Genomic DNA, 13961 nt, shown 5'->3' on the forward strand with positions numbered 1-13961 from the left:
ATTATATAAAGGAACTGATCTTGTGAAGGGTTGAATGGATAAATAATATGGGCCAAACTAAACACAAAAACTGAATTTTGATATACATGAATAACTGAATTTGATGGATTCAGACTTTATTTCTATGTGGTCATATCATATTGTATATTATCGTAATACTTTCTTACAATTATTAGAGAAATACATACCATACTCCAATTAATTATGAACAACCAAGTCCACACGTTCTTCACATGTAAACCAGAAAAATGTTACATGCGACTTTAAAAATAATTTCAACTTAGGGGTTATCGATGCAATATGTCCAAATGGCGGTACAATATGCCATTCTCATCATTTTCATAACTCTTGTTAGATTTAGAAATGGTCAAATATCAAATTATTGCAGTTTTATATGATGTAATAATGACAGTTCGAAAAGCAGCAAACATATTTCCCGGAGGATCCCCTAGATTGAGACTTCTAGTTCTCAAAAACTTGAATCCCTGGTCCCTACAACTTTTGTGTGGCATTTATTGTTTAAAGCCATCCAGACTTGAAAGCCATTTGAGTCTTTCTTGTTTCTTCTGGGCATGGGATCTGAAAAAATATTTTATATTTTGGTATCCAAAAAATAAATAACATTACGCAATTTTGTAAAATCAAGCAATACATAATTTTAATTGATTATAGAAATAGAAATATATACAAAAACTCACCATGTGTTCAAAAGCAAACAATTTCTTTTTCGGGGAATAAACAAAAATCTCGAAATATTCTAACTTTTTGCATTAAACAAAACAAACTCAGACAGAATGACGGAAATCAGCTGACTTGAGTTCTGTCATAGATTACAGATTTCTTTCATCCACATCCACTAGTTCTTGAACTGGCCACCAAACACTAGCGCCATTTCCGACGGGATTCCAAAAATTCTTAACCTAATTCTAAAAACGTGTCCCCCGTGTTGCCTATCTATTCGGCAGTCTCTCTTTTCTCTTGTCTCTGCAAGCAGGTAGCAGGTAGTTGAAGTTGACCATAGACCTAATAAAATGTATTATTAGGTCTATGAAGTTGACCATCGTTTGTTGATGTTTGATTTATATATGTAAATTACGATTCACGGACGCATAGAGTCTATGCACGGACGCAGAGTTCGTTCACGACGTTCACATCACTGTTTCATTATGGAAAAGGAAAGGATCACAGTCTCTCGTTTCAGAGGTTCAAAAATCGATAAAATTAAAAAAATTGATATATTCACTAAATTGAGAGAACCATACAAGGAGACTTCATCAGTGGGCGGCACTTGTAGGTATTATTCTAACATTAAAAATAGGAACCGAATTTACGGCTAATTTCAGTTTCAGTTATCAGTTTCTTGATAATATTATGGTTGATATTGCTGGAAGTTAATTATTACATGGAGAGTCAATTTGTATTCCGGTTTTCGCCAGACACAGATTTTGATGCAAAACTGAAAATTAATGTGGATATAACCATTGCAATGCCTTGCTCAAGTAGGTTTACTCTATACTGGAAATTCCTTGGATGATGGAATATACATTTTTGGTAATACCACATTTTTTTAACTTACACCCTATTTCCTAGATGTTGGAGCTGATATTTTGGATTCTACTAATCAAAACGTGTTTCGATTTGGAAGCTTACAGGAAGAGGATACTTGGTTTGAACTTGCTCCTAACCAGAGGATTCATTTTGATAATAAGAAACACTTCAATTCCTATTTGAGGGAAGAATATCATGCTGTCAAAGTGAGTTAAATTGGCCATCCACTTACTCAACATATACATATACAGAGTTGGGCCATAGTATGGGATGAAATTAACATTTCTTCAACCAATCACTTAAAAGGTGAAAGCTGAAATCCGTCAATCGATTATTGAACAGCTGCGTTCCTTAACTTTAATATGTATACAGGGTGTTTACAAATTAGACGTGAACCTTGGAGGAGATGTTAGTATCACTCATTTGCATATTTATTGATAACCAAAAATCAACAGTTTCCAAGATAGTTGAGTTCTTGTGTTAGAAATCAATAACGAAGGTATACTGGTCCTCAGAGGTAGACTAGACTTAGTAAGAGATTTAGATAAAACAGCATAACGACCATACATACTGGATCCGACAAATGCATTCACAAAATTATTACTCCAGTATTATCATGAGAAATGTGGACATCCTGGTATCGAACTTGTCCTGAGTGAGTTGAGACAACGATTCTGGGTCATCGATGCTAAATCAGCAGTAAGAACAACTTTCTCAAAATGTTTGAAATGTAGGAAGCGTAGAGCACAACCCAATATTCCGATAATGAGACAATTACCTACTTCAAGATTGAATTCCAACGCTATTCCTTTCACATGCGTTTTACATATACCGGACTCGACTATTTTGGCCCTATGTATGTTTCAGTTGGAAGAAGAAAAGAGAAACGATGGGGAGTTATTTTCACATGCTTGTCTGTTAGAGATATTCATTTGGAAGTGTCTTTTTAACTACAGATTCAACCATTATGGCGTTACGGCGTATGATCTCACGGAGAGGAACACCAAAAATGATTTTGTCGGATAATGGAAGTAATCTGAGGGGAGCCTCTGAAGAACTAAGAAAGTTTCTCTCTGAATTTGACTCCAATACATTTGGAGAGGAACTTGCTATAAAAGGAATCGAATGGAAGTTTATACCACCTGGAGCACAGCACATGGGCGGTTCTTGGGAGGGACTAATACAATCAGTAAAGAAGACTCTTAACGCGATCTTCAATACGGAAGATTCTGATGAAAATTAGATTCGCCACCAAGGGGGATAATGTTACATATTCGACATCTAGGCGACATAGTTAAATCACCTACCCCGACCTCCCTTAAATCCTCCTCAAAATCGTCCACTACCCCCGTCTCAATCCTCTCATTCAAATTATCTAAAAAGTCCAGCATAAATTTTAATGCTTTCGGTTCAGCGAATGGATCTCGAAGTACTGGGTTTTAGGCATTTGGTGTCACCTATTTTCAAAAATCTGTTGTAAGAGCAAAAAACATTTTATTGAAACGAAATTATGAAAAATAATATTAATATGTGCAATTTATGTTTTAAAAATAACATCCTTTAAATGGCTTCCTTGATTATTTATACATTTTTGCAATCGGTATTTAAAATTTTGCATAACTCATTCCAACAATTCTGCTCCAATATTATTTATTTCTTCCAAATTTCAAATTCGTAGATGGTATTGTGACGCCTTTTAAATATTTTCCCAGAGAGAAAAAAATCAGGTGCCGTCAAATCGGGGGAACTAGCTGGCCATGTTATGTCACACCGAATTTTATTATCAAGCAACCGGGAACATTTCTTGCAACAAAATTCGAGTTTTTCGTGCTGTATGGTAGCCCCATCTTATCAGAACCAAATATGATTTTGTCCTAGTCTTCGCAATTCAGGCCGTAAAAATACCCGTAACATGTTAACGTAACGTTCGGAATTTATTGTTTTTTTCTCTTCAAAAAAATATGGCCCTATGATTCCAAAAATTGAAACACCACACCAATGAAGCTGTTGCGGGTTCTCCATGACAAATTAAATTGCAACCATTAAAATATAGGCATGTGTCACTACAATTGTCAAAAACAAATTATTATTTCCACAACGCACTATGAAAAATAGGTGAAACCAGACGCCTAACCTTGTATTATACAACATCAAATTGATAAAACCTAACCTAACCTTTTTTTTGCCCACGAGGTAGGGGGAACCGATACCGGCTTCTCCGCAGCGGGCTGTGCAATACTGCGGATTCGTGTGGGGTTCTCACCCACCAAAACCCCCTCCTCAACAACGAAGTCGAGGTCTCAGGGACGCTGACCTGTACGACTAAGTTGTTGTACGCTAGGACAATATCCGTCTCGACCAAGGCGATTGGTATTTACGGTATTTCCTGCGTGGAATGCCACAAACTCCTTGCTCCTCTGGGGAGGTGGGGAAGGGAGGCAAGAAGCTAGGACCCCGTCTCACGGATCTCACAGTCTGATGACTGGCTTGAATCGTTCCGTAGTATCCCCCTGGCTCTAGTTACGGAACTCGAGCTGTCCGGGGTAGATCCTCGGAAGGTCTTGACCGGTCTGCTGTATATAGTTCGTAAACATATACGACATATTTGTAGCAGACGTTGGCCCTGGTCCCTCGGAGAGTGCGCTGAGAGGTTGTGGTATCTGTCGGACAATAACGGTACTCCCTGGGTCTCCTCCGGATCCGGAGATGCCGGGGACCAAGCAAGTCATAGTTTCTCCGACGTATCACCACGGACTATGTCCACCCCGTGGTTCCTAGGGGGAAAGTGAGACGTACTCCTTGCGACCACGCTCGGATTCCCACCGGATAGACAAGTCGTAGATCCGATTCGAAGTACTAACATTGCTCCTTGGGTCTTCCCCGTGTCCGTGGACTCGAGGTGCCAACAAAACCATAGTTGCTTCTTGCAGGTGGTACTAACGATACTTCTTGGGTCTACCTCTTGTCCGCGGACTAGAGCCACTTCCTCCCGCGAATCATCCGAAGCCTTTTCTCGATAGCAAATAACTTGCTCAGATCCTACCTTACTGGAAGAAAGCAGGCAGTTGTTTGGGATGGAGAAACATCTGGGTTGAGGGGGCTGGAGATCGGTGTCCCGCAGGGTTCCATATTGGGACTGATACTGTTTTTGATATTTCTAAATGATCTTTTCCCGAATATCTGCTCAGATGGAACATGTTGTTATGCTGATGACACTGGATTTCTGAATAAATCGAGAGATCGCTCAACACTGCAGGAGAAATCGACTGTGGCTGAAAGGGATGCCTATACGTGGTTCTTCACAACTAGAGAAACAAATCAAAACTGTGTTCTGTACCTGGGCTTGCAGTTCCTTCTTCCCTAAGGTGGAGCAGCCATATTGACGCACTTTTTAAAAAGCTGTCAAGTGCCATATACATGATACGTCGAATCAAGGAAGTTGCAGACCAACTTACTGCTAAGTATACCTATTATTCCGCATTTCATAGTAGGGCGGTTTACGGAATAATAATTTGGGGGAAGAGTAAAGAAGCGGAAAGAGTACTCGTAAAACAAAAACAAGCTATAAGAGCATTATTTGGCATGAAAATTACTGATAGCTGCAGGGAGGTTTTTAAGCGAGAGGGCATACTTACCATCACATCAGTCTTCATACTCACCTGCGTAAAATATGTTCATGCTAACCGCGGAAGGTACGAGAGACATGTAGACACACATTCTCATAACACCCGAGGAAAAAATAATTTTAACTTACCCCGTCTACGCCTGAAAAGAGAAGAGCAGGGCCCAAATTACATTTGTATAAAGCTCTATAACAAACTTCCCGATGAAATAAAAAACCTTGGTATGGGACCATTTACCAGAAGAGTGAAGAATTTATTGCTGATGAACACGATATATTATATTAACGAGTTCCTACATTGATGTGATTGTTTTAAAGTATTTATTAATGTTTTATATTTTTAAATAGTGGAGTCTGTATGTGTATATTTATACTACATATTATATTTTAATGACAAGTCATGAAATTTTGATGACAAAAATATTTTATACATGTGTATTGCTGTATGAAATAAATTATTATTATTAGCTCTGTCTCCGGCGACCTGGTCGCCTAGACTTAGCCCTTGGAAAGTGAGAGGAATTGGGGTCGGGCGTGTCATAGTCGGGCTTGGTCGTCATCTTGGGCTGCATCATTCCGTCGTCTCCATATCTGGCTTGTTCGGGCTTCCTGAAACACACTTAATCTAGGGTTGGTTATTATTGTCGTAATCGGGTGGTGGTTGTCTTCTTCGGGTGTTTGGGGACGTCATCTCGGTATTTGCTTTTGTTGGTCTTTTCCTGAAATTCGTAATTTATGGTTCGCTAATCATACCTTCCCGCGTTTTCCCGTTCTCTCTCCTCTTCTGCCTTCGCCTTCATGACGGTCCGGATCCATTCCATGATAAGGTTCCACTTATCTTCGTTCTCGAGCATCTTTGCTACGATGTTGTGCTTGGTGTATTTAAAGTCCGGATTTCCTTCTGTTGCCCTTGCCAGGTCTTTCCTGGTATCTTCCCGTTTTCTGCAGAAGAGGATGTGGTCTGGTTTGTCGAGGCCTTGGCAGTTCCAACATTGGACGCTATTGCTCTTTCCTATCTTCTTTCTGTAGGTACCAAAGCAGCCATGTCCACTCAGGAATTGGACGGTTTCATACTCTAGGTCTCCGTGTGCCCGGTCCATCCATTTCAACGGGTCTTGTATCAGTTCCTTAGTCCATCTTGCGCCTCTGTGACTTCTCATTTCCTCTGTCCATTTTCTTCTTGTCCTTTCTCGGGCTTCTTTCTTGTCTGTTCGCTCGTGGTAAATCTCTCGTCTTTCTTCTGCGAGGAGGTCCGCTGGTATCATCCCAGCGATGATGAGCGCTGCTACACCTGAAACATTTTTATAAGCTCGGATAGAACTTACCACGACTACTCTCTGCGCCTTTCTAATCTTATCTCTGGCGGTGGTGTAGGTACTTAGGCTTTCTGCCCATATTTCAGCCCCATACAGCAATCTTGACATGGCTGCGGCTACCAGTACTCGTCTCTCTCTTGATGCGGGTCCTTCTATTCTGGGCATTAGTTTCCTTAGGGCGTTCGTCGTCTCTCTCGCTCTCTCCGCGGCGTAATCTATGTGCCGGAGGAAGGTGAGGTCTTTGTCCAGAATTACTCCTAGGTATTTAAGCTTTCTCTTTGCCTCAACCTCTACGCCTTCTATAGTTGCCTTGCTCCGTTCTATTGGCCGTCTTCCGGTTAGCGGGAGTATTTCCGTTTTGTGTGGAGCCAATTGCAGTCCTCTGCTTCTCAACCAGGCTCCAACACGAGCTGTCATTTGTTCGGTTTTCTCCCAGGCTTCTTCTTCTGTTTTCCCCGTCGTTATCATTCCTAGATCATCTGCGTATGCCACCAGTTTTGTATCGGGGTCGTCGTCGGCTAGCTCTAATACTCCGTTGTACGTTATATTCCATAACGTGGGACCTAAAACAGAACCCTGGGGAACCCCACATGTTAGGCATACCTTTTTGTACGCTATCCTCTGCGTCCTATTCTGGAAGTAGCTTCGTATAACATTCTGTAGGTGGGCTGATATTCCTTTATTCTTCAGTTCTTCGAGGGTCTCTTTCCATCCAACTGAATTAAACGCGTTCTTTACGTCAAAGGCTTTTAGAATGGTTACTCTTCTGGTTCTATGTGTTCCTCCTCTGGCCCATCTTGCGTAATTAAGGACTTCTTCTATGGCCGTTATCGTGGATCTGGCTTCCCTAAAACCGTGCTGATTATCTGAAATTATGTTCTTACCTTCCAGTTCCTTTAGCAGTCTTTCTCTTATCAGGTGCTCGTATAGTTTTCCTACTACGCTCAGGAGGCATATGGGGCGGAAACTGCTGGGCTCCGTATCTGTTTTTCCCGGCTTCCTTATAAGGACTAGCTCTGCCTCTTTCCATATGTCCGGGAATTCTGCCTTTTGCCATGCTCCGTTGTACAGTAGTAGTAGTAGTAGTAAACTTTATTGAAACAATGTTTCAAAGGGCTAACGACCTAGGTCTTCCTGCCCATATACAGAGTCATATTTTACAGAGTATAAAAATGTAAATAAATAAAAGGTTTAATTTTTAAGTTGAGTGAATTCATTGTATGTTGAAAGAGATTGTATTGAGTTTTTCATCTTTGGTTCAGCAAGTGTTCGAATAGAGGCAGTTCAGGTAATTTCCTTTTGGGTACCTGCAGGGGGGACGTCAGATGACTAAGTGGCTCAATTATATTTATGTTGTTTAATAAATTTCTTATTCAATCTATGAATTCTGTCGGCTATTGGTTCTATTTGGGTTTTTTCATATAGGTACTGGTTAGATGGATTGTGAAGTGGATTGTTGGGATGTCCCAACTTGGTTATTTTCCGTAGACTGCTTCGTTCCGCTACTTCAATAATTCTCATCGTAGTTTTGCTGCATGAACCCAGTATCTGGTGACCATATTCAAGAAGAGGTCTGCAGATCATTTTGTAGATGTTTGATGCTGTGTTTGTATCTATGCCTTGATCTTTATAAGTGAGTGACCTGAAGTGGCTAGCTCTCGTGATAGTGTTTTGTTTGGTGGAGTTGATGTGCATCTTAAAGTTGAGTTTACTATCAATTATCATACCGAGATATCTGCAGTTCGTTACAGGCTTCAATATAGTATTGTCCAGATTAATTACGGGCGAGTTATGGTTGATCTTGTGATAAAATATAATAAATTTTGACTTCTTGGGATTTGTTTTTATTCTCCACTTGTTCATCCATTGGGTCATCTTCTCCTTGATCTTTTCCAGTTTTTTCATCATGTCCGATATAGTTTTGCCATGTGCAATTAGGGTGGTATCATCAGCAAACTGTAACATATATGAATTCATCATGGTTGTGCGTTCTGTGTTGTTTTCTGTTACATATATATCTGAGCTATATATATATTATATAGGAATGGTGATAGTGGAGAGCCTTGAGGAAGTCCTTGCTTTGGAAAGAATTCGCTGGACGATGCGTTTTTTATTTTAACTTGTATAGACCTATTACTAAGGAAGTCATTTATTATTCTCAGCATATATACTGGACACCCAAGCTTATGGAGTTTGAATATGAGTCCTGAGTGCCAAATGCTGTCAAAGGCTTTTTGTATATCCATAAATATTGCAGCAGAATGGTGACCCTGTTTTCTCTTGCATTGAACATTTTGGGTAAGTATGATTAGTGGATGTATGGTTGATACTTTGTTCCTGAAACCAAATTGATAGATTGGGATCTTGTCGTCCATCAGTTTCATCAGTCTTGTTTTTATTATTTTTTCGAAATTTTTTCCTATTACTGGCAGCAGGGTGATTGGTCTGTAATTCTCGATTTGTTTGGCGTCAGTCCTTGCCTTGGGAATCGTGATCAGTAAACCTTTCTTCCAAACATCCTGAAAGCAACAGTTTCGCAAGCAGAAGTTATAAATTTTAATTATTTCCAGATGTATGGGGAGATCTCTTCTTGAGGATATTTCTAGGAATATTGTCATACCCTGGTGCGGTGTTCTTGCCATGTTTAAGTGCTTCGAAGTACTCGGATTCATCAATTGCTGGGATGTCTTCTTCGTTTCTTAACTCTGCGAACTCCTTCGAATACCAGTCATCAACCTACCTTCTGTGGGCAGCATCAAAACTAGGATCTTCATTCACTTTGAAATTTTTCTGGAAGTGATCTGCGAAGGCGTCTGCTATGTCCTGCTCATTTGTGATGGCGTTACCGTTTATTTCAATGGTGTCTGTGGTATTGTGAAAGTTGTATTTGGTTAGTTTCTTAATAGTTTTCCAGTATGTTTTCCCCTTTTGTTCTTTGATTTCTCTGCAGGCTTCCAGATATTTATGTGAGCGGTAGTGGTTGATGAGTTTGTGAATATCTTTATTTAGTGCATTGTATTTAGCCTTCATGGATGGATCTTCATTCATTGTTATTTCCCTATACATTTGTTTTTTAACCTTGATTAGCCTCAATATATAGGCTGGAATTTTCTGGCTGTAATATTTGACTTGAATCTTTGAAGAATGCTTCTTGATTATTTCCAAAAGGTTTTGTGTAAACGATGTGATGTAATTCTTTCCATTTTCCTCTTTTACTTCTTCGTATAGCGTTCTTAAGGTTCCTCCTGGCCTCTGCGTATTCTTCATCGTTGGCTCCGTGTAGCCTCCCATTGAGTTTCTTTTCAACATTGCATATTCGGCTGAGTTCTCTAATTTCGTCATTCCACCAGTAGGCCGGTCGTTTGCTACTTCCCTTCTCTTTCCTAGGAGCAAATTCATTAATGGTGTCACTTACCAGTTGGTTGAACAGGGCTGCTTCTAGCTCTGGTGCTTCGTCTCTCAATCTTGGGTGATCTTTGAATCTGACCTTCAGTTCTTTTAGTATAGCCTCGTCTAGTTTCCAGGTACCTTTATTTTCCATTCTCTTCTTGGCGTCTTTGGTACGGACGGTGAATCGGATGTCGGCGTGGTCGGAGAACGTCTCTTGCCATGTAACTCTCCAGTTCTCAATTCTGTCTGCCAAATCATCCGTGGATAGGGTTAGGTCTATTCTGCTTCGTTGCGTTCCTCTGATAAAGGTCGGTTCTTTTCCCACGTTGTGTATTACCAAACCGAGCCTCTCTATCCATTCCATTACCGTCTTGCCTCTGTCATCTGTGTATTCTGATCCCTATTGTTCTGATTTCGCATTAAAATCTCCTGCGATGATGGCTGTCCTCCCGTCCTGTATTGCTACTTCCATGTCGTTTAGCCATTTCTTCAGATTCTTCTTGCTCTTATCGTTTGGGGAGAAGTAGCAGCTGATCATTCTTATTCCTTCGATGTCGATCCAGCAGAAGCCCTGGCCTCTTCCGTTTCTTCATCTTCTTAGGTCGCCCCCTGCTACTATGGCGCTTACGGCTTGTTCATCTGTCAGTAACTTCTTCTGTTGGGCTATTCTTTCGTTGGGTTTCTGCAACAGAGCTAGATCTATGTTCTGGGTTGTTATCTTACCCCACAGGACATCGTGCGCTTTCTTGCATCTTTGGAGGTTATTTTGGAGGACCGTTATCGTTCTTCCCGCTTCTGTCGGTTCTTCCTCTTCGTTTCCATCGCTTTCGTTCTCTTCTGCCACTTCTTCGAGTTCTCTTTCTCTGTTCTCCCTCTCCGTCCTTACTAGAACGGGGCAGTTGTCATTGTCGGCTTCATGGTTTCGTGGTCTTAGTCCTTCTGTGGCAGTTGGGGCAGTTTGGTCTTTTCTTACATTCATCGCTGTTGTGTTTTCCTCCACATCTCTTACATCTTATGTCCTTCTTGCATTTTGCTCGGATGTGTCCTATCTCGCTGCACCTAAAACATATGTTGGATTTCCTTACCGGGAGGACCTTTATTTCGGTCTTTCTAAGAGATAATTTTTCCCATCTCTGTCAGATATGTTGCTATTATCAGTGGTAGTTCCACTATCCATTCTTCTTCTCTTCCCACCGTGATTCGTCTTATAAGTTTCATTGCTTCCCATTCGTTCCTGAACCTGGTTGCTATGTCTTTGTTGTTTTTGATTCCTTCTTCTATCAAGTAATTCGGTCTCATGGCTTTCTTGATATTCCTGAAACATACTTGCTTTTTGACTTCTGTATTGATACTTATCTGTGTCTTCTTTTTCTTCCTGTCTCTTCTTTGTTCCTCTGTCTCTCTTTTCCTTTTATCTTGCCTTCTCCTCTGTTCTTCTGGGGTGGTAGAACGGATTTCTGAGGTCAGTGGGGTATCGGTGTCGTCTGTTCTGCACTGAGTAACCTGGACTAGGTAGCGTGCGAGTGCTGGGGCTAATTCTACTGTCCACTCTTCCTTTCCTGCTACCTTTAGCCGGTCAAGAACTTTCAGTTCTTCCCATTCTTTTTTGAACTCGTCCGCAATTGTCGGGTTATTCTTGAGGCCCTCTTCTATCATATATTCTTATCTCACCTCGTTCCGGATGTTCCTGAAAATCACTCTTTGATTACCTTGTTGACTACTGGTAATACTTATCTGGGAACTCCTGGACTGGCTCGGAGCCTTCTTCCTTCCCCTCTTTCTACGCGGTTGGCCGCTGTGTTCTTCCCGAGTAGCAATATTAGCGTCCACAGCTCGGGGTCCCTGTGGGGCTACGCAGTAGCTGGATTTCGGTCGGCTGGTGCCTGCGCTGCACACTCCACCTACCTTGCTGAGGTATCCCTCCTCCGCTCGTTCAATCTCCTTCCGATCCATATTCATCATCATTAACGTTTTGGGCAGTGCGAGGCACACATCCCTGTTAGGGTATAGGAATGGGAGGGACAGGAGGCATAGGATGGAGGTAGAGGAAAGATAATGAAGGGGTTGGTCATTCTTGGTTTCGTTGCTCCCCTTAAGAACAAAGAAGTCTTAAGCTTCCTCGCAACTACTTAAGCCCGTGCACCATGACAAGGTGATGACCATCGCACGGGAACCTAACCTAACCTAACCTTTTTTTTTTTTTTTGCCCACGAGGTAGGGGGAAACCGATACCGGCTTCTCCGCAGCGGGCTGTGCAATACTGCGGATTCGTGTGGGGCTCTCACCCACCAAAACCCCCTCCTCAACAACATAGTCGGGGTCTCAGGGACGCTGACCCGTACGACTAAGTTGCTGTGTTCCAGGACAACTCGTATCGACCAAGGCGATTGGTATTTACGGGTTGCAGCGGGGTGCGCATATCCCTCCCTTACCCCCCTTGGAAGTAGGGATTGGGGGGGGGGGGGGGAGCGAAGACCTCGCCTTACGCTCTCACAGTTTGCAGCCCCCGCAAGAAGCTTGTGGGGTCCACTGACTGGCTTGAGTAGTTCCGTGTATGTCCCCCTGACTCTGGCTACGGAACTCGAGCTGTCCGGGGTAGATCCTCGGAAGGTCTTGACCCGATCCGCTTTATATAAGTCATCCCCAAGACAGCCTATTTATAGCATTTCGTTGGTCCTGGTCCCTCGGAGGATTGCGCGGAGAGGTTGCGGTATCTGTCAGACAATAACGGTACTCTTTGGGTCTCCTCCGGATCCGGAGATGCCGGGGGCCAAGCAAGTCATAGTTTCTCCGACGTATCACCACGGGCTATGTCCACTCCGTGGTTCCGAGGGGGAAAGTGAGACGTACTCCTTGCGGCCACGCTCGGATTCCCGCCGGGATAGGCAAGTCGTAGATCCGATTCGAAGCACTAACATTGCTCCTTGGGTCTTCCCCGTGTCCGTGGACTCGAGGTGCCAACAAAGCCATAGTTGCTTCTTGCAGGTGGTACTAACGATACTTCTTGGGTCTACCTCTTGTCCGCCGGACTAGAGGGGCCAAGAAAGCCATAGTTAACCACGCCACTTCCTCCTGCGAACCCTCCGAAGCCTTTTCTCGATAGCTCTGTCTCCGGCAGGATGCCTAGACTTTAGCCCTTGTATAAGAAGGATTTTGGGTTCGGGATATTGTGATGGAAAGCACTAACATTGCTCCGTGGGTCTACCTGAAGTCCTTAGATTTCGGGGGCCACTTAAGTCATAGTTACTTCCCATCCAATTTCGAAGTCGATCCTGTTGGAAGCATTCTTCTCTGTTTCCCACTGTCGGTTCCGCTGTTTCCTGTAACATAGAAATCTTTGTAGTGGGGAACTCGTCAGAGATCGGAACACAACAGTGAAGTACTAACAGTACTCTCTGGGTCTACCCCGAGTCCATGAATGCATAAACTCTGGGAGCCAGAAAGTCATAGTTACTTCCTGTTGCTGTTGGTCATTCTTAGTTTTCATTGCTCCCCTCAAAAACAAGTCTTGAGATTCCTCGCAACTACTTAAGCCCGTGCACCACGACAAGGTGATGACCATCGCACGGGAATCTAACCTAACCTAATCTAACCTTGTATTATACAACATCAAGTTGATAAAACCCCTAAAATCCTCTAAAACTCAGCATAAAAATATTTTTCAACCATAAATAATAATAATAACTACTTGTGTTAACGGATCAACACGTATTTATTTTCGCTTCACGAATCTTTGTCTTTTCGATAGTGAAAACTTTTTTATTCTCAAGAAAAGTTATATTGGTGTAAACTTGAGACATTAGTCTTTCCAGTGTGTATATTAAGCCATTAGGCACCTTTACACTAACGCTCTTTCCTGCGCGACTAGAACGCCCCGTGCCAATCGCTTGCGAAAGAATGGTAGTGTAAAGGCAAATCATTCACTTGGTTTTTGGACGTGTAAAAACTGGCGAGCGACTTGCCCGAGTGACTGAGTTTGTTTGGATTCGGGGCGTTTGTGTATTCGCGCGGGTTTCTAATTGAAGAAGTATATACGTTCAAAATTCGTAAGTACATGTAGGTATGTATTAATTAATGATTATTCA

General features: G+C 42.1%; 1 protein-coding gene across 3 annotated transcripts in view; it reads left to right on the top strand.

Annotated features, from left to right (window-relative positions):
* The first annotated feature begins 1102 nt into the window (after positions 1-1102).
* The window catches only part of LOC123308706 (endoplasmic reticulum-Golgi intermediate compartment protein 2), a 50088-nt gene continuing 37229 nt past the window's right edge, over positions 1103-13961 (top strand). Inside the window, exons 1-3 of one of the 3 annotated variants that reach the window (XM_044891495.1) lie at positions 1103-1290; positions 1344-1499; positions 1591-1754. In XM_044891495.1, coding sequence (XP_044747430.1) covers positions 1119-1290; positions 1344-1499; positions 1591-1754 — 492 coding nt within the window. In that variant the 5' untranslated portion in view covers positions 1103-1118. Of the gene's footprint in view, positions 1295-1343; positions 1500-1590; positions 1755-13961 lie in introns of all 3 variants that reach the window. The other 2 variants (XM_044891489.1, XM_044891481.1) reach the window with 2 other exon arrangements.

This window comes from Coccinella septempunctata, chromosome 1 (assembly GCF_907165205.1).
Source record: "Coccinella septempunctata chromosome 1, icCocSept1.1, whole genome shotgun sequence".
NCBI classification, from domain to species: Eukaryota; Metazoa; Arthropoda; class Insecta; order Coleoptera; family Coccinellidae; genus Coccinella; species Coccinella septempunctata.